Below are 24,612 nucleotides of genomic sequence, written 5' to 3' on the forward strand. Positions count from 1 at the left end.
ATGTTGTGTCGGAAGTCAGCCCCCTAGGGAAGGAAATATTAAAAGGGCAGAAAAATATATTTCCTCAAAGGATCTTAAAGAGGCAGAAAAGCATGCCCAGTTTTTCTTAATAGCCCCAAGTCTCCCTCCCTCAAGCAGAAACCAGCTCTGTAGAAATGCAGATGTAAACCATTCAGGAAGGTTGAAGCTAGAAGATTAAGAAGACAAAGACACCTAAAACCTACATCCCCCGCCCAAATTCCAAGACAGGACATAATAGGATTAATCCACAGATGCCAAAGGGGCACACTCAGACTCAGGTCAAAATACATGACACAGGAAATACAAAGCCTCAAACAAGAACAGGAAACAACCTCAAGAGCCCCAGAGGGTATAAAAACCCACTCCCTACATGTGCTCTCTCTCTTTTCTTCCAGAGCCATCTTTCTGTCTGGCTCTCTTCTTCAATAAACTGCAACCTTCTTTCTAAAGCAGTTGCCATGTTGTTTATTTCCGGCTTGGACTGAACCATGATGAAGACTTTTCCCTCAAGAGTTGGAAGCATCAGAAAAAGTACATTATTGGTTCAATTTTATGTAGTAGTGACTAAAGTACACAGATCATTCTTAGGTATCGACAATATGATTATGCAAATTGATACAGCCACTGACAAGAGGGGTGTCCAAGTGAATCTGGTTCAGCAGCCCTTTTTCAGTTCCTGTCCTTCAGTTACTTTGTAACCTCAATTGATCTTGTTCACTTTCATATGCAATATAGAAAGCTAAACAAAACTTGTTTAAAGTAGACCTTGCAATGACATTCAAGGAAATTAGATATATAGAATACACTACCCCGGACTCTCAAATCTCAATTGTCTATGTTTTGCTAAAGGATATCTGATATCGCTTACAATGTATGACCATAAAGGCTTCCATTTTGTGACATTCTGGACTAATCCATATTTTACAGGATTTGCCGTTTTGTTTTCTCCTAAGTGAAAGTTAGAGTAATGGACCATTTCCAGATTCTTGTTACTGAGACCAAAGAAAAGCAAGTCCTTTTCAGTTTGTTTCACACATTTTTTAACCTTTTACCTCTCTTCAAGAGAATGACTGTAAGTCAGCAAATTTATGCAAACCTAGGGCTTTATTTCTTTAGAATAGATGACAGTTCTAACTGTTATGCATTGGTAATTTTATAAATCACTTTTAATTGCAGTATTTTTAAAAAAATTAAAAAAACAAAAACAGTAGGGTTTGTTAAAGATTAGAACTGACTGCTGAGTCGCTTAGTCTTATAAGTATTTATTTTCTTAGTTTGTAAAATACATTTATACTGACTTTAATATGTTTACAAAGTAAAATGGCAAGCGGTACTATACAAATATTCTATTACTAATATACAGCAGCTCTAGAATTAAACACTTATTTAAAATCCTGTTTTAAGTTTTTAAGGCCCATCAAAATAAAATCAGCAGATATTCTGGGTAGGTGACCATTACATGGATTTTCTCAATGGGTGCATGAGCAAAGACCTTTGGATCTTATTTTAGAAGCCAGGCCATTTTATAGCACAGTGTAAGTGATCCAGCAAAACTACAGTTTAGGGCAGGGGTAGGCAACCTTGGCTCTTTTATGACTTGTGGACTTCAACTCCCAAAATTCCTGAGCCAGCATGGCTCAGCTTGGAAAGTTCTCCCTTTCCCCTCAGCATGGCTGGCTCAGGAATTCTGGGAGTTGAAGTCCACGAGTCATAAAAGAGCCAAGGTTGTCTGTCCCTGGTTTAGGGCTTTAAAAAGAAAGTGCTGCTGAGAAACACATCAGGTACAAAATATACAATGTATTCTTGACAAGCAAAGGTGCAGCTGCATTGGGGGTGGGGGCAAAACCTGGTGCTTCAAAACCATTTTTTAAAAGGTGTACTACCTCTATTGTACAGCCCCCTCCACCTTAATTCTTACCTTGAAACAGTAGACAAGTCAAGGTGTTTCTGGACTTCCAGCAACACTTCTCGGAAGAAACGCAGACGTTTTTCCTCAAACTGCTGACACTGTTCAAAAACCTGTTCCATGTTTTCCATATACTGAGGTGTAGCACTGTCCAGGTCTTTAAGAGACTTTTCATACTTTTCTTTTGTCTTTAAAAGTAAGAGTATCAAGTTATCAATATGAGCATATATCATTTGACAGTGGTCAGGGTACTTGTATTTTCATTATTCCAATCATGTTGCTCTCTGTGTTATGAAACTTTCCTTTAAGCAGGACCATTTCAACCCGTTTGGAAATAAAGAATGACTTTTGGCCCTTAGAAAATGAGATGACAAAAGTGAATATTAAACTCAATTACAGGCAGTCCACAACTGAGAACAGTTCACTTAGTGACCGTTTGAAGTTACAACAGCACTGAAAAAAGTGACTTATGACCATTTTTCACACTTACAACAGCTGTAGCATCCCCATGGTCACATGATAAAAATCAGACGCTTAGGAACTGGCTCACATTTATGACCGTTGTTGCAGTGTCTTGGACTCACATGATCACCTTCCTGATAAGCCAAGTCAATGGGAAAACCAGATTCACTTAACAACTGTGTTACTAATTTAACTGTGTTACTGATTCACTTAACACTGTGGCAAGAAACGTCATAAAATGGGGCAAAATTCACTTAACAAATGTTTCACTTAGTAACAAAAATTTGGGGCTTAATTGTGGTGGTAAGTCGAGGGCTACCTGTATATAACACTTCACTGCAACTTGAAGTTGTAACAAGTTTGCAATCTGTTTGCAACAATTAACTGTTACATAATGTTCAGGTTAAGTCATCTACTGTTCTCTCTCTTTCTCTTCACATGTCTGTGTGCACACAACCATCAAGAATACAGTAACTGAACATGTAACACCATTAAGGTAGATGAAATACAGTCCTTTTTCTTTCTCTAGGATCCATTCATCTTTATTTATGAATCAAAGGTTAGGCACATTTACTCTAAAAGGCTTACAAATTCAGCATGAGAAGTAATAGACAGTTTTCATTGGAAGCAACGATTGTGATGTTTAGAAGAATGCATGGAGTTTACCTTAAGCACATCCTGTTTACTTTTATCGATTTTGTCTTGCAATTTCTTTAGTTGTTCTGGATTCAATGCTGGGTCAGCTTTGCTATTAGCTTCTCTGGATATGGCACTTTTTTCTTCCTTGCATGCTGTATGATGTGCTTTCTTAGAAGCTTCCACCTAGGAGATGTGTTTTCACAAATGTAAAAATCACAATATTCCCCCACCTCCCGTAGCAAGTTTCAAGATTAATACTGTTACAATTAGAAGAAATGTATCTTGAAAATGATTACAGTGTTTCAGAACGTGTTGATCATAAAATTATAGCCTTGAGAAAATGATGTTTATAAGGAAATTTAGAATTAACACAACTTCTGTCTGACTCAGATCACTTCTTCTCACTCGGAAACAATGCTTTTCATGCAACTTGTGCTGGACCGGCCAGTTAGATGAGAACTGTACGTTTAGCATTTAAAGGGTTAAGCACTGTCTCCTTAAGAAATGGCTTATGGGTAATGTAGTTTTAGCTGTTCAGTGAATCCTATGTAAGTTTCAGTGGGAGGGGCTACTAAGTTCATCACAGGATATCCTGGCTACGTGCCAGTTTGAAATGTCTTTGTCTGAGATGAGCATGGGAATACAGGAGGACAGATACGGTCTTAATTCATGCTAGTTGATATGAAGGAATTATTGTTTCTACCGACGTAAATGGGCAAATGTTCAGCTTCTGGACGCATCTTCAGGAATGTAAGTTTCTGTTAAGGATTCCCAGATTAAATATTTGTTTAAAACCCTTTCGTTAACTGCCTGATCTTGAGTTACAAAGCATCTTAATTCAGGTTCCGGAACACAACCTGTGCAAGACCCTGATTTGCTACACTGGTATCTTAACACTCTGTAGAGGAATAATTTCTATAGCATAACTGATTAGTGTCACTGACTTTATATTAACATATAAATTCAAACTTTCCTTGGCTTATTAATCCTGATTTTATTACCTTGTTTCCCCTAAAATAAAACTCAACCAGAAAATAAGCCCTAGCATGATTTTTCAGGATGCTCATAATATAAGCCGTATCCCCAAAATAAGCCCCAGTTAAGATCATCAGCCAGACGGACACATTTAGTACCGTATTTCCCTGAATATGAGCCCTAACCAGAAAATAAGCCCTAATGCGTCTTTTGGAGCAAAAATTAATATAATTTCAGGGAAACATGGTAGTATATTGTATGGTGAGATGCCACATATCTTGTCTATGGAGATTTTTAGTCATCCAGGTCTCAAAGGTGCTTTTTTTTTTCCTTCAAAAGGCAACTGGACTATTTTTTTTGAGGAAGAAAATGAAGTTTTGCTATTTCTTTAATAAATAGGTTCTGCCCGGAAACAGATCAACGGCTTCTACATTGGAATCAATTCAGCCCTGTTGGTTTGAGTAGAAAGCAAACAAACCATACTTGGAGGCAATCCAGGCAGACGAAAAGCAGTAAAACAAGGACACCGTTGATCAAGGTGATTGGGAAATACAGTTTTACATTACTTACCTCTTTTAGCTTTTTAGCCCATGGTTTCTGAGCCTTCCTAAACCCATCTTCCGCTTCCTTAGTTTCCTTAAATCCACCAATCATTTGCTTGTGGAAGGAGTCCTTCTGCCAGTTCTTTATTTTTTCAAAGTCTTCATTCATGAGAGCACTTTTTACTTCTAGGTGTAATTCGCTTACTTTTTCCGCTTCAGACATAAAGGCGTGCCAAGCCCTTTCAACGGTCCCATACTGTGGCCCTGAATGCAATGGGTAAAAAAATGATACATCTGCAAAATGCACACACATGTACACAATAGAAGAACATGTTACTTTTCTTACTTTCCCCAAATTACTTTAACTTGAACAGGAAAGGGAATGGCCAGGTTGATCCAGAAATTATTAAGTGTTGTGTTCTTTTGAGTGAGAGAGGGTGGGGAAGTAGTGGCACAATATACAAAATTCCCTTGAAAGTGGAGGATTATATAATGATTATGACAATTGTAATTATCCTGCCCTCAAGGTGAGGTATTGCTGTGCAATTTTAGATATCTTAGATGAAACTGTATCTGAATCCATTTCTTTCTGGCTTCCATATATAGCTTGCTTTGTTTGCATTGAGTGGTGAATCCAAAAACAGTATGATTATAAGTAGGACTCAGAAGACTACAATCTTCTTAATGTGCTGAGCTGGTGGCATATTGCAACAATACTATGCTTATCATAAAATTCTGAGCTAGATCAGACAGCAAAATATGGAAGTCTCAATTTGCTCAAGATGACTCTATCTCACAGAGAACTTACTGGACAGAAGGTGGCCAAACGCCAAACAGTAGTTCAGTTCACAGAACACGCTAACTATGATTTGTTGAACAAGCCGCAGATAAATCAGAAGCAAAGCACTAGAGAGTCAGCTATACTACAGGGTCAGCTATTTTGGACTTGATACTTCTTAATAGGGATGAAGTAGTTGAGGAAGCGGACATTGTAGAAACCTTGAGAGACAGTGACCGTATCATATTAGGATTCACCATAATGCAGGTATGGGTAACTGAACAAAGTCAGATTACTATTCTAGATTTAAGAGAGCCAATTTCAACAAATTAATAGAAAGAAAAGGAGGGATCAAAAAAGGAGGTCAATCCCTCTTCTCTATGACAGCCCCTCAAGTAATGGAAGACAACTATCCTGTCCTCACAATCCTTCTCTTCAATAGGCTAGACATACCTACCGTAAATGCCGGCGTATAAGGCGGCTTCCGCGAGCGCTGAAATCGGTGCCAAAGACGGGGGTCGTCTTATACGCCGAGTCGTCTTATACGCCGGAAATACTGGTAGTTCCCGGCGTATAAGACAACGTTCTAGGAATGCAGCCCGGCTATAAAGATGGGGTCGTCTTATACGCCGGGTCGCCTTGTACGCCGGCATTTACGGTAGCTTCTTCAACTGTTCATCATATAATTTAGCCTCCAGATCTTTTATCATCTTTGTTGCTCTTCTCTGCACGCTTTCTACATCTCAGCATCTTTTTTGTACTATGGTGACCAGAATTGTACACAGTACTCCAACTATGGACTCATTACTAGGGTGATATAAAGTGGTATTATCACTTCTTGTGTTCTTCACGGTATCCCTCTGTTGACACAGCCCAGGACTGCATTGGTTGCATTGGCTTAAGTGGTGGTCAACTAGGACCCTAGAGCTCTCTGTTACTACTGTTGAACAGGGTACTGCTTATTCTGTATCTGTGCATTTCTCCTGCCTAAGTGCAAGACCTTACTTTTTTCACCGCTGAACTGCATCTTGTTGAACAGGTCCAGTTTCAAGTCTGTCAAAATCTTTCTGAATTTTGAGTCTATCTTCCAAAGTGTTAGCAATTCCCCTCAGCTTGATGACATTACCTGAGCAGAAAGCTGGACTAGAGGACTAGAAGATCTCCAATGTTCCTTGCAATTCTGTTATTCTATTCTATTCTATTCTATTCCATTCCATTCCATTCCATCTCTCTTCATTGTATTGTATTGTATTGTATTGTATTGTATTGTACTCTACTCTACTCTACTCTACTCTACTCTACCCTACCCTATTTTAAATCTGCAATTTTGATGAGTTCCTCTTCTATTCCCTCCTTGATCATTTATGAATATGTTGAAGAGTACTGGGCCCAAGACCGAACCTTGAGGCACCTCACTTCAAATTTCCTTCCATGTTGATGTAAGTTCTATTGAGAACTACAGTTGATCAGCCAATTGCAAACATATCTGGTTGCTTGTATTACCTATCCCTCATTTTTCTATCTTACCAAGAAGTACTGTAAGTTGTAGTCTACTTTCTCAAATGTATTACTGAAGTCCACAGCATTTCACTGGTCCACTAATTTAGTCACTTTATCAAAAATGATAACAAGGTTTGTCTGGTATGAACTGTTTTTGACAAACCCATGCTGACTTCTAGTAATCACCTTGTTCGTTTCTAGGTGCTCACAAATCCTTTGCTTGATTATCTTTTCCAGGATTTTCCCAAGGATTCGTATCAAGCTGTTTAGCCTATAATTTGCTGGATCCATTTCCCCCCCCCCTTTTTTTTGTAGATTGGAACCATATCAGCTGTTTTTCAGTCCTCTGGTAGTTCCCTGAAAGAGTTTTGAAAAATTACATTCAATGGCTCTGAGATTACATCTGACAACTACTTCAGAACCCTGGGATGAAAACCATCTGGTCTAAGTGATTTGTACTTGTCCAGGGTGGATTGGTATTCTCTTACTAATTCCTTGCCTATTTTGACTTGTATATCTGATGTATTTCCCTTGGCGCTGCTCTTAATAGGCTGGGCTATTTCTTCCTTTTGTGTAAAAACAGATGGAAAGAAGGAATTAAGCAGTTCTTCTTTTTCCCTGCTACCCACCATCTTCTTGCCATCTTCTCCCATTAGTGGACCTATAGCTTCATTGACTTTCTTCTAGTTCCTTATACATTAAATGAACCTTTTTTATTATTTTTGGCATTCATTGCTAGTCTTAGTTCATTCTGGGCCTTACTCTTCCTGACTCTCTCCTTGCAGATTCAAGCTATTTGCTGGTATTCTGTTTTAGTTAAGTGCTTCTTTTCCATTTTTTATCTCTGACCTTTTTGTCCCAAAATTTGTCAGAGTGTTTTGTGCAACCATGCTGTCTCTCTGGTGTCTTTTGTTTTTCTTTCTCTGTAGTATTTTTTTTTTTTTGCTTGATCCCTCATTATCTCATTTTCTCAGGGTTTTCCAAGCATCTTGAACTGTTTTTCCTTTTAGGATTTCCATCCACAAAATCCTTCCTAGTCTTGCTCTTAATTTGTTAAAATCAGCACTCTTAAAAAGTTTAAAATACTAGTGCGATTGGTTCAGTTACCTGTAGTTGCATTATGATGAATTCAACTATGACATGATCACTATTCCCCAATGTCCTGTAACTTTTACTCCCTCAACCATATGTGTGTGTGTGTGTGTGTGTGTGTGTGTGTGTGAAAACTATTAAGCAGTGGAACATTTTGTTTCCCACAACTGTGGATGTTGCATAGCTGGAGATTTTCAAGGAAAAATTGGACAACCATTTGTTCAAGGTCCCCTGTTTTGGGCAAAGGGTTGGACAATCACTTAAATATGAGCCAGCAGTGTGCAGCAGCTGCCAAAAAAGCCAACACAGTGCTAGGCTGCATTAACAGAGGGATAGAATCAAGATCACGTGAAGTATTAATACCACTTTACAATGCCTTGGTAAGGCCACACTTGGGATACTGCATCCAGTTTTGGTCACCACGATGTAAAAAAGATGTTGAGACTCTAGAAAGAGTACAGAGAAGAGCAACAAAGATGATTAGAGGACTGGAGGCTAAAACATATAAGGAACGGTTGCTAGAATTGGGTATGTTTAGTTTAACGAAGAGAAGGACAAGGGGGGACAGGATAGCAGTATTCCAACATCTCAGCGGCTGCCACAAAGAAGAGGGAGTCAAGCTATTTTCCAAGGCGCCTGAAGGCAGGAAGAGAAGCAACGGATGGAAACTGATCAAGGAGAGAAGCAACCTAGAACTAAGGAGAAACTTCCTGATAGTTAGAACAATTAACCAATGGAACAACCTGCCCCCAGAAGTGGTGAATGCTCCAACACTGGAGATTTTCAAAAGAGACTGGACAGCCATTTGTCTGAAATGGTATAGGGTTTCCTGCCTGAGCAGGGGGTTGGATTAGATGACCTCCAGGGTCCCTTTCAACTATTATTATTATTATTATTATTATTATTATTATTAACCTCAAAGGTCCCTCCCAAGGCCCCTCCCAGCCCTACAATTCAATTAGTGTGTCTAAGTGATACAAATGGAAATAATAAGAGTGCAGAACTAGGCTATTTGGAAAACCAGTGATGAATGGCAAGGGAAATCTTGGGAGAAAATTGGCAGGAAAGGAACTATTGTATTGTTAACAAATTAGAGTGAAAGTGTTGAAAAAAGTAAGAGATCTTGTTAGGAGGTACAGTAGCAAAAAAGCTAAATAGAGGAGGTGCTAAATATTCGCCCACAAGAACTGAATCAAGGTATCTTCTGTGCAATCCCAAATATGATAACTATCCAGGAACACACCTGGCTCAATACAGCCAATTGACATCAATGCTAAAGTACAGGTAGTCCTCAACTTACGACCACAACTGAGCCCACGATTCTTGTTGCTGAGACATTTGTTAAGTGGAATTTTGCTCCGTTTTACTTTTCCAAACACAGGTTGTTAAGTGAATCACTGCAGTTGTTAAGTTAGTAACATGGTTGTTAAGTGAATCTGGCTTCCCCACTGATTTTGCTTGTCAGAAGGTCGCAAAAGGGGATCACGCGACCCTGGGGCACAGCAACCGTCATAAATATGAAGTCAGTTGCCAAGCGTCCGAATTTTGATCACGTGACCCTGGGGATGCCGCAAAGGTCCTAAGTGTGAAAAATGGTTGTAAGTCACTTTTTTAATGCCGTTGTAACTTCAAACGGTCACTAAATGAACTGTTGTAAGTCAAGGACTACCTGTAGATGCTCTCCAATATGTAAAGTCTGTTATGAAACTATATGTCTTAACATAATTAAAAAGACTGATATTGGGCATGAATATGTATTCCAATGATGGTTTCTCCAAAGTATTAACAAGATATTGTTTGTATTTCTTTGTCACTTATTACCTCCACAAATGCAGAAGGATCTAAAAGGATCCATGTCAGATTAAGGATTAAAATGATTAAGCAGCCATTTGCAAAATTTTACATTTTCATTGAATTTTTTAAAGCCTTCATACAAATCAGATTCCAGGGTCACTTAATAAAAAAATGTCCTGAAACTTGATTCTTGCAAATGTCACTGATGAAGAATTTTTTGGAAATCGAAATGAAAGTGGTTTGCTTGTACCTTCTTTTGGGGTCGGTTTTCAACTTCTGAGTCTAATCTAAATCCTGATATTTATTTTTATATATCCGATCCTCCCACTTGAATGCTGTTGAACCTTATCTAGTCTGGCCCAGGTGTAAACCGCAAGTCTGAGAAGATTCCTGTGAAATAGGAATGAGACATAAAGTAGCTACTTGAGCTCTTCCCATTTGGATCTGTTTGTTCACACCTGATAAATATCCACAACACATCTACAGTCCTGTATTCCATGGAAATCTGCACTCAAGTATTAATCCTGCACTGGTCAGTTTCCAAGCCCAAACAAGGTTGGTTAAATACTGTCACAAGAACTATGCAAAATGTTTGAATTCGAAACTAGCCATTATGAGATCTAAGAAGGAAGTGTTTGCGTGTAGTACTTTGGTAGTTCCAAAGTAGAAACTAACTGTTTAAAATTTAAAATACTCCCAGTTTGATAAAACAATGTCAAAATAGGTACCAAAATACATGCAAAAGTATGATCGTGTTTACCTTTTTCTACAAGTTGTTTCCATCGTTTTGCCCACTCGGTTAACTGTTGCGCATAACCCTTCTCTATTCGTGCACGCTCGTGAATACAGTTCATAAGATCACTACAAAGTCTATATCCATCATCGATGCGCCTCACTGTCCGCTTGTAATTTCCAACCTATCGAAGAAGAAAACATTTACAAATACTTCTTGCCATGTCAAAACTAGTTTCCAATTTTGCGAAAACTGAACACATTTAAGATGGAATCAAATTGTCTGCATTTCCTTTAAGATTCATTATTGAACTTCCACGTACCACTTCGTAGTTTTGGGTTTATCATGCTTTTAGCAGACCGGGAGATTCTTAGCACCCCTGCCCCATTTAAGGGGCACCCGTACTCAGGGCCATTGTTAGGTTTTGCCACCATTAACATGATTTTCCTGGGAAATATATAGTGTAGTAGTCTTCCCTTTGCTTTCTACACCGCTGTGCACACGCTGTTCAAGTAGCTGCCACCATATTGTATGCTGTTCTTCTGAATCCGTTCCCAAAACAATTAAAAAACAAAAATTAGAATATTTCGGACATGTGATGCGACACCCAGAAAAATACGGCATACTCCATTTAATCCTCCAGGGAAAGATTGAAGGCAAATAAGGTCCAGGCAGAAGAAGAACATCATGGCTTCAAAAGGTTTGGACAAAACTCAGCAGCACTTTTTTGTGCAGCTGCTGAGAAAAACAGGACTGCCAACATGATTGCCAATGTCCAATAATGGATATGGCACAAGAAGAAGAAAAAGATTGAACTTCCAGTAATACAACTAAACTTGTAAGCTTGATTACCAATTTCTTGTTATCTGAATACCTGCTTTGACTGCAGTCAAATAAAGCCCATTTTCTGATCAAAAATGTTAACCAATGTTAGTCAATTTGGTCTAGTGATTAAGGCGTCAGGCGAGAAACCAGGAGGCTTGTGAGTTCAAATCTTGCCTTAGGCTTTCCAGGAGGCTTGTGAGTTCAAATCTTGCCTTAGGCATGAAAGCCGGTGGGTAAAAACTGACTGGGTGACTTTGGGCCAATCACTCTCAGCCCAACTCATCTTACAAAGTAGTATTTGTGGGGAAAACAGGAGGAGAGAGAAGCATTAGCTACAGTCTCCCTTATATTCTGCACTATTGTAATAATCTGACTCATTTCAAAATTATTTTCATGGGATTTCTTGAGAGGTAGGGGGTGGATGAGAGGCTGGACCAATCAGATCACTCTGTTTCATTCAATTGATGGACCTTGGTGAAACCTTCACTAGGTTCTAGAGCAGTGGTTCTCAACCTGTGGGTTGGGACCCCATTTGGGGTCGAACGACATTTCACGGGGGTCGCCAAACAATGCAGTCCGCCATTTTTTCCCCTTTTCCTTTGCTGTGCTACTCCCTTTTATTCTATTGGCTTTTGAAAGCCAATAGAATAGACTCTCTTGAATAGAGTCTAATTCTATTGGCTTTCAAAAGCCAATAGGAATTGTCCAGGCTGTCTCTGCCCTGCTGAGCCCGCCAAAAGTCCCATTCTGAAAACGGTGCTGCACCAGTTGAGTAGTCCTCGACTTATGACCAGTTGGGGGGTCACTGCATTAAAAAGGTTGAGAATCACTGTTCTAGAGGAAGCTTGGGGTTGTTCCTGAAGGTCTGGAGCAGGGGTCCTCAACCGTGGCAACTTTAAGACTTGTGGACTTCAACTCCCAGAATTCCTCAGCCAGCAAAAAGCAAAGCTGGCTGAGGAATTCTGGGAGTTGAAGTCCACAAGTCTTAAAGTTGCCAAGGTTGAGGAGCCCTGGTCTGGAGCATATCTGGCTGAAGCCTTGGCTGCTGCCTCAAATAAAAAGATAGTAGGGATTTGGGTCAGATTGCACCCTTGTTTTCTTTTGCCTCTTATGGATCCCCAAAGAATGGAAAAGAAATGAGTGAAGAGATACCAAAAGCACTGCTGGAGAGCAACGAGGAGTGAATCCAACTGGGCACAAGCTAGAATCATCACAGAGGCCTATTTCATGGCAGTGTTTCTTTGCCCTTATTGTACCAATGGATAGCACAGGTGTAAACCGCATAGACTTGCGGTTTACACCTGGGCCAGACTAGATAAGGTTCAACAGCATTCAAGTGGGAGGATCGGATATATAAAAATAAATATCAGGACTAAGATTAGACTCAGAAGTTGAAACCGGTGCAATAAGCAATAGGGTACCTACCCCAAGTTTCCATTTTAGGCCCAATATTCCTCAACAGAATTCTTCAACAGCCTTTCCAAAAGAGCTCTTTTGTACAACTCTTTACATTACATAAGAATTCCTGAATCATTACAGTTTTCATTCTTATTCTGGAGCTTCTCCTCAATCCATCTACTTACTGAGACCCATGGGAAAAAAACCCTAGATCAGCGGTTCTCAACCTATGGGTCGCGACCCCATTTGGGGTCGATCGACCTCTTTTGTGGGGTCGCCAAATGCGGCGATCCGCCATTTTGTCGCCTCTGGGGGCGCGCCGCGCCTCCGGGGGGGCGGTGCCGCGCCTCCGGGGGGCGGCGCCACGCATGCGCGCCGCGCGTGGGGCGGCGCCGGGCCTCCGGGGGGTGGCGCCGCGCATGCGCGCCGCGCATAAGGGGCGCCGCCGCGCATGCGCGCCGCGTGCGGGGGCCCCACCCCCATGCGCGCCGCGCCGCGCATGCCCATAACGTTTGTGTGATGGGGGTCGCCGTCACACAAACGTTGAGAACCGCTGCCCTAGATGGTTCTCACATATCTTCCAACATATTGTGGGTGTGAGCTCTGAAGGACAGACTATCACCCATGAGAGTCTAAAGTGAAGAAGAATGAACCTTTGATTTGTACAAGCCTATTATGGTTAAATGATGGAGACACAACCTACTTCTTGGAAAGCTATCAAAATGTGGGATAGACAGCACCCCAACCAGATGGATTTGTAACTGGTTGACAAATCGTATTCAACATATAGTCCTTAATGGAACTAAATCCACATGATGGGAGGTGGGCAGTGGGGTACCCCAAGGTTTCACTTTAGGATCAGTATTCTTCAATATTTTCATAAATGATTTAAATGAGCGGACAGAAGGGGAACTCATCAAATTTGCAAAAAACACTAAACTGACAGGAATAGCCAACACTCCAAAAGAAAGGCTCAAAATCCAGATGGATCTCAACGGACTTGAACACTGGGCCCTATCTAACAAAATGAAATTCAATGTAGAGAGAAGTAAGGTTTTGTTGTTGTTGTTGTTGTTAATTGCGAAGTCGTGTCCGACCCATCGCGACCCCATGGACAACATTCCTCCAGGTCTTCCTGTCCTCTGCCATCTTCTGGAGTCCATTTAAATTCACACCTACTGCTTCAGTGACTCCATCCAGCCATCTCATTCTCTGTCGTCCCCTTCTTCTATTGCCCTCAATCTTTCCCAGCATTAGGCTCTTCTCCAGTGAATTCTTCCTTCTCATTAGGTGGCCAAAGTACTTGAGTTTCAACTTCAGGATCTGGCTTCTAAAGAGCAGTTGGGGTTGATCTCTTCTAGGACTGACCGGTTTGAACGCCTTGCAGTCCAAGGGACTCGCAGGAGTCTGCTCCAGCACCATAGTTCAAAGGCCTCAATTCTTTTGCGCTCAGCCTTTCTTATGGTCCAACTTTCACAGCCATACATTGCAACTGGGAAAACCATGGCCTGGACTATGCGTACTTGTGTTGGCAGGGTGATGTCTCTGCTTTTTAGAATGCTGTCTAGATTTGCCATAGCTTTCCTCCCCAGGAGCAAGCGTCTTTTAATTTCTTGGCTGCAGTCCCCATCTGAGGTGATCTTTGAGCCCAGAAAAATAAAATCTTTCACTACCTCCATTTCTTCCCCATCTATTTGCCAGGAATTGAGAGGGCCGGATGCCATGATTTTGGTTTTCTTAATGTTGAGTTTCAAGCCAACTTTTGCACTTTTGCATTTTTGCACTTAGGTTAAGTGTAAGGTTTTACACTTAGGCAAAAAAAAAATATTACAGATTAGATGAAACCTCGCTCAAGAGCAGTAACTTTGAGAGGGATCTTGGAGTCCTACTGGACAATCTCTCAAATATGAGCTAGCAGTGTGTGGCAACAGCCCAAAAAGCCAAACGCAATCCTAGATGTAGTAACAGACGGATAGAATCAAGATCACATGGAGTATTAGTATTGCTTTATAAATCCTTAAGTAAGACCGCGCTTAGAATATTGCATCCAGCTTTGGTCACCATATTATATAAAAAAAATGTTGAGATTCCGGAAAGAGTACAGAAAAGAGCAACAAAGATGATTAGGGGGCTGCAGGCTAAAACATGAAGAATGGGTGCAGGAATTGGGTATGTCTAGTGAAAAGAAGGACTAAGGGGGACATGACAGCAGTGTTACGATATTTGAGGAGCTGCTATAAAGAAGAGGGGATCAACCTATTTTCCAAAGCATCAGAAAGCAAGACAAGAAACAATGAATGGAAACTAATCAAGGAGAGAAGCAACCTAGAACTAAGAAAAAATATCCTGACAGGGAACAATTAACTAGTGGAACTGCTTGCCTTCAGAAGCTGTGGGTGCTCCATCACTGGATGCTTTTGAGATTGTATAGCCACTTGTCTGGAATGGTATAGAACACAGGTCGGCAACCTGCAGCTCTGGAGCCGCATGCGGCTCTTTGAGCCTTCCCCTGTGGCTCCCAGCCTCCTCTGCCTTTGCAGAGAGAGACAGAGACAGGAATTGCGCTTCCCTGCTTCTCTCTCTCTCTCTCTCTGTGTGTTTGTGTTTGTGTGTGTGTGTGTGTGTGTGTGTGTAAAAGAGAGTGCACTCACAGTGTTCTCCAAGGAGCTGAAAAGCTTATTGAGCGGAGCTCCTCCCTTTGCTGCATCTCTGCAGGAAGCAGGAAGGGCAGGAGAGAGCTAGCTAGCCCAGCTAGGCTGACTCAGGAATTCTGGGAGTTGAAGTCCATGAGTCATAAAAGAGATGAGGTTGCCTACCCCGAGGTTGTTGGACAACAGCTTGAAGCTTGCCAGGTGAGCAGCAGATAGGAGAGGGAGAGAAAGAGAGAGAGAGAGAGAGAGAGAGAGAGAGAGAGAGAGAGAGAGAGAGGAAAGAGAGAGAGAGAAAGAAAGAGAGCGGGGGAAGAGGAGTGGCAGATCAAGCAGATAGGGAGGGAGGGAGAGAGAGAGAGACCCTTTTGACATCTAAAATGAAGATAACACTGCATATATCCTTTTTTTACCTGTGTGTGTGTGTGTGTGTGTGTGTGTACACACAAACACACACCTATAATAAAGGTAAAAAAGGATATATGCAGTGTTATCTTCATTTTAGATATCAAAAGGGTTTTGCGGCTCCCAGTGTTTTGTTTTTGGTGGGAAATGGGTCCAAGTGGCTCTTTAAATGTTTTGGGTTGCCTATCTCTGGTATAGAATCTCCTGCTTGAGCACGTGGTTGGACTAGAAGACCTCCAAGGTCCCTTCCAATTCAGTTATTCTTTCAGAAGGACCTAGCTTTAGTGACACATGCCCTAATCACCACCTGATTAGATTATTGCAGTGTGCCTTACCCAGGGATGCCCCTAAACAAAATCAGATACTACTAGTTCAGAATGCCATGGCATATATTTACCAACTCCCAATAATGAGAGCATATAACATCAATTCTCTGGATCCTGCACTAACTACTGGTATGTTTCCATCTACAATTTAAGGTGTTAGTGCTGTCTTACAATGTCTTGGTGTTTAACTTTCTACAAGAACTATCTTCTCCCAACTACAATAGCTTGATTTAGATCTTATAGGGAACAACTACTAATGGTTCCATACTTCCAGAAGATGAGAGTAGCGAAAGCTAAGGGAGCATTTCTTCTATATAATGGTACTATTCCTTTGGAATAGTCTCTCATTAGAAATCAGACTTCCCCTCTCCCTGGGGGCCTTCTGGAATCTAATAAGCATAAGTATAAATATGTAAGTACTGTATATAAATAGGTAAGTAAGTACATAAGCATATATGTATATAAGTATATAGGTCTAATTGCTACTGCTATTGAATATCAAATTATTCCAGTGTGCATTTTTATGACTTTGCTGACTTGGTTTATTGTTTCATTTTATTATTTTATTATTTTTTTGTTGTTATTTATGTTCATGTTTTATATACATATTATAATTTCATTGCGCTCAAAGTCGACTGATTACAGTAGATCAGTGATGGCAAACCTTTTAGAGACCGAGTGCCCAAATTGCAACCCAAAACCCACTTATGTTTTGGCGGGTGCCGGATGGGCGTGTGCCACTGGGTGTGGTTACGGTGGTCATGGCAGATGGGTGGACGTGGCCAGGGTGGGTGTGGCCAGCTCAATGTTACTCCTGTGGGGGCCGGGCAGGGTTGGGGGAGATCCAGGGCGTCTCTGGCAGGTGGGTCATTGGGCAGGAAGCTCGTCCTGCAGGGTGAGGCAAGGCGGGGGTGCCATTGTTGCAAGGTGAAGTGAGGCAGGGGCCGGGGCGGCTGCTGCCTGACACCATTGGCCCCCGCACACAGAGGGCAGCAAGCGCATGGATGCTGGGATGCATCCGGCCACGTGGGACTTCAGCAAGTTAGCAGGTGGTTGGTTGAAGAGGATGGTTGCTGTCTCCAGGGCATGGCGCGCGTGCCCACAGAGAGGGCTCCGAGTGCCGCCTCTGGCACGCATGCCATAGGTTCGCCACCACTGTAGTAGGTAATGAAATAGCCAGAGGCTAAGATCACCAGTAACGTGGACATCAGAATACCGAATTGAGGGCCACCGGACCAGAAGAGGGGATTGAACTTCCTTGTCCTGGATCTGACCTACCCAGTGTCCCCCATCTCTTTTAGCCCATAATATCGAGGATCCAGAAGAGCTTCTTCAATGTATGGAAATCATCCCTCAGCAGACTTCTAGGCAAGGAAAAGCAGGAAACCAGATATATCCAAAAGAGCAGAAATGATAACACAATGACAACCAACAGTCTGGCACTAAGCTTGGTCCAGTGAAACTCATCCAGACAAGGAAAGGATGAGAGATTGCCCACTTGCACTCTGAACAGCTGCTCCTCATAAGGAGACTGCAAAATAGCAATCATCAAATGGATGTGAGGCTGGAAAAAGAGGGCAACCATTAAGTTCTCAATCATGGCAGAGTCTTAAGGACACTGGGGTCGACCATTTCACCAGAAATCTTTCTAACCTTCAAAACAATGGCGTACACCAGCTTTACAGACTTCCTAGGACTGGAAAACTAGTGAACACCATTGCTCTGTAGGGTAGATTTTTTTGTTTAGCCTTCAAAACAATGGCGTACACTAGCTTTCCAATACTGCTCCATGTGCAGAAGAGAACGTTTCAGGCAGGCTTCAGAAACAGTGATCTTCAGGATGAAAGCCCTATTTCTGCATCTCGGCAGAGGTGCTAAGTTTCTCTCCATCTCTACACTCGATACATTTCTAGCGGGCTGCAGAAATGGAGCTTCAAATCCTGTTTCTGCAACCTGGTGTAGGGGCTGAGCTTGCTCCATTTGGCAGGCAGCTCTTTCAGCCAGACTCCAGAGACGAGAGAGTCTTCTTGGCAGATGGCATCAGCTTGCAACTTTTCCTGCCAGCTTCCCCATTGACTTTCTGACAAGTCTCATAGGTGCAAAGAAGTTGTCAAGCCTTCAAAATAGAGTCCTGACCACGGAGAGGAGAGCACACGGTGTGACATTTAAAATGGCCGGAACTGCTTTATGAACTGTGAAACACTCTTTTTGAGGTGGTTGTAACTTAAATAGATCATTCAAGGACTAGTCATAAGCCAGGGACTATCTATAGCAGTGATGACGAACCTTTTAGAGACCGAGTGCCCAAAAACTGGCTCCGCCCTCGCTCCACCCCCTGCCCCACCCCCGTCCTGCCCCCCATTCCCTGCCCCACCTGCCCGCAGGGCCACTCACCACCTCCAAGGCCCATCACAGGTTGGCCAGGCAGCCCAGCAGCGCTATGGCGGTCACGCCCTCTGCCTGCGCCCTGCAGCATCAACTGTGCATGATGGGGTGTGGGGGCAGAGTCTTGTCTACGCTGCCTGGCTGCCATGTCCTTGGCTGCGCTGCTCTGGGTGGGCCACGCTCAGGGGCGACTCTCCTTCAGGGGGGCTGCTGGGGAGGAGGGGGTCGCGGGGGGAGGCAAGGCTGGGGCAACGGCACGTGTGCCCACAGAGAGGGCTCCGAGTGCCGCCTTTGGCACCCGTGCCATAATTTCGCCACCACTGATCTATAGTAGCAGTTAATTTTCTGTCACATTTCTGGTAAGACCCCACTCCCCATCATGGAATTTGTCTTATATTATACAGCTGTGATCCTGTTTCAAGTTCAGAACAGTGAAATCATTTTGAGTTCATAATATTTTACACAACCCACCAATCAACATTCTGTTTCAGACACACTTAAGCAAAATTATAATTACCTCCCAAAAGCTACCACTAAAAACCTCAACAGAATCCTCATAAGAGCCAGACATCTCAAGCCAGCTTGCTTCAATCCAGTATCCGTAAATCCTGGTCCTTCAAATTCTGCAAATTAAAAACAAAACATGGTTTAATAAGAAGCAAATTTTCTCTTTTTTAAAAAACAAACAAACAAAACAAAACAAAACAAAATACAATTTGCTATCTCCTTTACCCTGCTTAAACATGGCATAAAATCCTGGTGATTGCTAACACCAATAAAATATTAAAGGCAACTATACATTTGGACTCGATGACCTCCAAGGTCCCTTCCAACTTTATTATTATTATATTATTATTATTATTATTATTATTATTATTATTATGGATCATCGCACAGTCAGCCAGATGTTCAGACTGGATTTGGCATTTTGTCTACCTATCGAGTCCTTACCCAGGACGTGGGATAGGCAGATGTGGATGTTTGATGGTATTACAGATATCGTCGCAGGATGGAAGCAGTTCCTAGTAAGGCCGCCTTTTGCAATTGACTAATAGCGAATCTGTCAATGCCAATGGTGTTCAAGTGGTGCTCCAGTATTATTATTATTATTATTATTATTAAACTGAAAAACATATGTCAAAGTTATATTATATCGGAATAGCAGAGCTCTTGATGAGATCTTACAGTACAGCAGCTAAATTTGGCTAGTCAGAAAACTAGAAGTGATTTTTTTTTTCAGATATAGCCCCTCTGATTTCTCTTAATGGCACTAAGAGAATATTACTGAATATTCTTCAGTGGATATTAATTGTGACACTCTGCCTCAAGAATCCATTCCAACAGTTTCATTCTTGAGAAATGATGAGAGACTAATTGAAACAACAATTATGTCTCGGAAACTGCAGAGGAATCAGAGCTGCAATGTGTACGTGTTTCTTCCACTACATAAAATTGCAGTCTGAGATCTGCTGATACATACAAATGTCTACTTAGCTTCCAAATTACCATAAAGCTGACTAATCAGTCCAGAGCCTCAGCAGGATATTTAAAACAAAAAAAAAGAAGCTTAATCTTGAAGTTTAACTTGCAAAATAAACAACCTGAGCACTTCTGAGTCACTTTTTTGACTTTTGAGTACTTAATTTCTATTTGAAATACAGCTTTTGTTGATCAAATATAAAAATCCAATAGCTAAGATTCATCAGAAATTTCTTGCCCATTCCAACCATCATACTATTAATTTATGTCCAATACTGAATATAGTCCTTGGTAATCTTGTTTTAGGCTATATAGTAGTCCCTATAGCAGTGATGGCGAACCTTTTAGAGACGGAGCGCCCCAAAACCACCCTGCCCCCGCCCTGCCCCCCCGCGCTCCGCCTGCCCGCAGGGGCACCCACCGCCTCCACGGCCCGCCACAGATCACCCAGGCAGTCCAGCAGCGCCATGGTGGCCACACCCTCCACCCGCGCCCTGCAGCAGCATCTGCGCATGACAGAGTGCGAGGGCGGAGTCTTGTCCCCGCTACCCAGCTGTCCTTGGCTGCGCTGCTCTGCGCGGGCTACGCCCAGGGGCAACTCTTCTCCAGGGGGGCTCCTGGTGAGGAGAGGGCCATGGGGGGAGGCAGGGCTGGGGCGATGGCACGTGTGCCCACAGAGAGGGCTCTGAGTGTCACTTCTGGCACACGTGCCATAGGTTCGCCACCACTGCCCTATAGGCATGAATTGCATTTTTTATCTTGATTCCCTAAGTATATTTGGGGAATACATGGCTAAAATGGCTGGGATTTATTTGGGCTCCAAGATTATTGCATATTATCCTTTTCCAGCATTATATTTCTTCTACAATAGTGCCTATCCTACATTCCTTTTCTTGACCCACCTTTCATTTGCCTCAAAAGATCTATTGATTTTGTATACTGTGACAGTCAAGGGGCCATGCCTCTCCTGAATCTATCCTGGAGGTACAAGGCAAACCAAACACCCTCACTTTGTTCTAGTGAACTAGGTAGAAATTAAGAATAGGGGAAAGAAAGTGGGGCTGCTGAGTTGGCAGAGATCAGAGTCTAAACCTAATAGGGGAGGTGTGCTGGCTGGCAAACCTAAGATGGATTCAGGCAACACTAGTGGCTGAAAATCTGTAGTTTAAGACAGCGCTCCCCAACGTTTCCAGCTTGGCAGCCTGCCCCAGCATGGGTGTGTGAGTGGCAGGCACACACACACAATTCCATTGGGGGATGCTTACATTTGCGCTCGAAACTCCACTTGAGCGGAGGGCGCTTGTGCTCATGCACAAAGCTCCACTTGCACGAGCAGAGGGAGCTCACACGCAAAGCTCCATTTCCTCCAATGGAGCTTCGCGCGCAAGCGCAAGCGCCCTCCTCTCATGCAAGTTTCACGCTCAAGCACAAGCACCCTCCACTCAAGCACCCTCTGCTCGTGCAAGTGGAGCCTCACGTGCTAGCGCAAGCACCCTCCGCTCATGTGAGTGGAGCTTTATGAGCGTGCGACTGCCTGCTGCTCAGGCCACTGCAGCTTCATGCATGCGCACTTGCCATCGCTCCCACAGCTTGGTTTTGATCAGGCCAGGGCCTCTGGATTGGAAACCCCTAGTTCAGGAGGTCCTCAAACTTGGCAACTTTAAGGCTTGTGGACTTCAACTCCCAGAATTCCTCAGCCAGCCCTGGCTGGCTGAGGAATTCTGGGAGCAGAAGTCCACAAGTCTTAAAGTTGCCAAGCTTGAAGACCCCTGCCTAGTTTAAGGGACTAGCAATTTTCCCTCCTGGGATGAAATGAATATTGGGATTGTTGCTTTCAGAGCAGCTTGGATGGCTCTTGAGGGAAAGCAGCATTCAGTAAGATGTTCATTGAACATTTTTCTCTTCTTACAGAAAGCTTTGTCTACAGGCAGGCAATCCAGAGCTTTGTTCTGAAGAAAGATGAAGCCAAGTGTGGAACAAAATGTACCTGGTTCTGGGGGAACCAGAAGACTGAGACAGGAGGTACCAAGTTCAGCCTGCCAGGGATTGGCCTGAAAGAGAAAATATTTGTTAGTATTTTTAGCCCTTTTTCTTCACTCTGTTCAGGTTTATAGTTAGTCTCTTCAGAAACAAAGCAGTGTCTGTACATGTTAAATCAACATTTGCATTATATAATTTCAATATAAGAAAAAGTTCCCTTTCCGGTACATTATCAAAAGCTATGATACAATTCCTTCCCTCCACGTGGCAAAGGAGCTATCAAAATTATTAAATGTACTTTATAATGCTCCCTGTTTTACCATTGGTAGTACAATCAGATTTGGTAATCCCACATTTAAACAAATTTCCCAGACAAGCTTTAATCACTTTTAATTTACAATTTTAACTTTCACACAGGCATGACTCAGTTACTCTAAATGCAGCTAAATACAGGTAGTCCTCAACCTACAACAACTTGTTCAGAGACCATTTAAAGTTATGATGGTGATGAAAGGTTATGGGTATGACTGCTCCTCGGAGTTCCGGATAGCACAACACCCAGTCTCACATAATCACAATGTGGGCACTTGACAACCAGTCTGCATTTACTAGTGATTGCAATCCCTTAAGATTACGTGATCATAGCTGTTTGCAACCTTCCCTGATGGTTTCCCCAGAAAGTCAATGGGGAAGCCAGCAGGAAAGACTGCATATCAGTGGGTTAAGATTCCCCCCCCCCACGCATACCCTCCTCCAGCCCTTCTGTGCTCCTGCATCCTTATAGATTCACATTGCGCTGCTGTTCACTTTCCTTGATCCATGCCCCTCACTCTCTCCTGACCTGGGCCGCACACACCCCTGTCCCCATGCCTCCTAATTGCTGACTTTTACACACACATAGATATAATCTATTGATCAGTGGTGGCAAACCTATGGCACGCATGCCAGAGGCGGCACTCAGAGCCCTCTCCGTGGGCACACAGGCCATGCCCTGGAAATGGCAACCGTCCCTCTTCAACCAGCCGCCCGCTAACTCGCCAAGGTCCCACATGGCCAGATGCATCCCAGCACCCATGCGCTCGCTGGCCTCTGTGTGCAGAGGTCAATGGTGTCAGGCAGCAGCCGCCCCTGCCTCACCTTTCCCTGTGACAATGGCACCCCCGCCCTGCCTCGCCTCACCTCACCTCGTAGGACGAGCCTCCTGCTCACCGACCTACCTGGCAGAGACCCCCTGGATCTCCCCCAACCCTGCCCGGCCCCCACAGGCGTCCCTCCCCACGACAACATCGAGGTGATCACGCCCACCTTGGCCACTCCCACCCAGTCTGCCATGACCACCACAGCCACGCCCACCCAGTGGGCCACGCCCACCTGGCACCCGGCGATAAATAAGTGGGTTTGGGGTTGCAGTTTGGGCACTTGGTCCCTAAAAGGTTCGCCATCACTGCTGTAGATGATGTATCATCTATCTATCTATCTATCTATCTGTCTATCTATCTATCTATCTATCTATCTATCTATCTATCTATCTATCTATCTATCTATCTATCTATCTCATATTCGGACCAACACAGTTCTTATTCTATCAATCAAACAAAAAATACCTTTTCTGAAATTTTACCTTCCCATCCTGATTCATTAGTCTGGGAAAGGAGCGGGGCGGGGGGGGGGGAACAGTTCAACAATCTGATAAGAGCTGAGATCAGCAAAAATGGGAGATATATATTGGATCTTTCCAAGACAAAGGCTCTTCTTCAACAAACTGCACAAGCAGAGTGTGGGTACACATGTGGATTCTGTGAAAAAAGATTCCTATACAGTTAGAAGAAATTTCAGCTTGGGAAGGGTTAGAAGAGTTAGAAGAAATTTCAGCTTGGGAAGGGGAAAAAAAGCATATCGTGCATGAATTTGCAAAGTTTCAGAATAAATTTACCAAAGTTTGCCCACTAAAACCACTTTTTAGGTCACAGAGAGAAGGACACAATTCTAATGAGGCTGAAAGACAGATTTTTTTTTTAAGGGGGCCAGAAATAACTAAAGATATGTACAGCCATCTGGTTGAATCCTGCCCAGAAAGTCAATATGCAAAACTCAAAGGAAAACAGGAACAGTCTCTCATGGAAATAATTTCTTTGGATCCCATTCTATTTTCCAGGATAGGCATGGGCATAACTGGCCTCTTGCCAAAATTAACAAAAAGGAGCCAGTTGAACAACGATCTTATTGTGATTTTTAATTTTTTATATGATTTTTAATAATTTCCCAATTTTTTAATTTTACATAATTTTTATAAATTTTTAATTTTTAAAAAAAGAGGAGTATGAAAAAAAAATATTTTAAAATTTTTAATTGCAGTTTTAAAAATACATGAAAAACAATCAATTTCATAACCTCTCCTTGGAAGAAGAAAGTAAGCAGTCACCCTAGAGAAGGGACATCATCAAGTGTGCCAATTGTAGGAGGAAAAAAGGAGACCAGACAACTTAAAAGAAAAAAAAAAAGGTATGTGTTGGTGATAGGAGACTCGCTACACAGAGGAAGAGAACAACCATTTGTAGACCAGGCAATCTAACTAGTGAGGTTTGCTGTCTCTCATGAGCAAAGATTAATGAGGCAACTGAGAATCTTACTAAAATAATTAAACCCACAGATTATCACAGCAACAGCAATAGCATTTATACTTATATACTACCCCATAACGCTTTATAGCTTCTCTGGCCGATT

The 24,612-nt window shown here is 42.5% G+C and overlaps 1 protein-coding gene across 4 annotated transcripts in view; it reads right to left on the bottom strand.

Annotated features, from left to right (window-relative positions):
• The window catches only part of PACSIN2 (protein kinase C and casein kinase substrate in neurons 2), a 52,576-nt gene that overhangs the window by 11,672 nt on the left and 16,292 nt on the right, over positions 1–24,612 (bottom strand). For all 4 annotated transcript variants that reach the window (XM_039341309.1, XM_039341306.1, XM_039341307.1 and 1 more), the window contains exons 2-7: positions 21,896–21,959; positions 18,947–19,052; positions 10,470–10,626; positions 4,574–4,809; positions 3,056–3,211; positions 1,940–2,115 (exon numbers count right to left, since the gene is read on the bottom strand). In XM_039341309.1, coding sequence (XP_039197243.1) covers positions 1,940–2,115; positions 3,056–3,211; positions 4,574–4,809; positions 10,470–10,626; positions 18,947–19,000 — 779 coding nt within the window. In that variant the 5' untranslated portion in view covers positions 19,001–19,052; positions 21,896–21,959. The remainder of the gene's footprint in view (positions 1–1,939; positions 2,116–3,055; positions 3,212–4,573; positions 4,810–10,469; positions 10,627–18,946; positions 19,053–21,895; positions 21,960–24,612) is intronic.

Source organism: Crotalus tigris, unplaced genomic scaffold (genome assembly GCF_016545835.1).
Source record: "Crotalus tigris isolate CLP2741 ecotype Arizona unplaced genomic scaffold, ASM1654583v1 scf7180000017764.6130737, whole genome shotgun sequence".
Classification (NCBI taxonomy): Eukaryota; Metazoa; Chordata; class Lepidosauria; order Squamata; family Viperidae; genus Crotalus; species Crotalus tigris.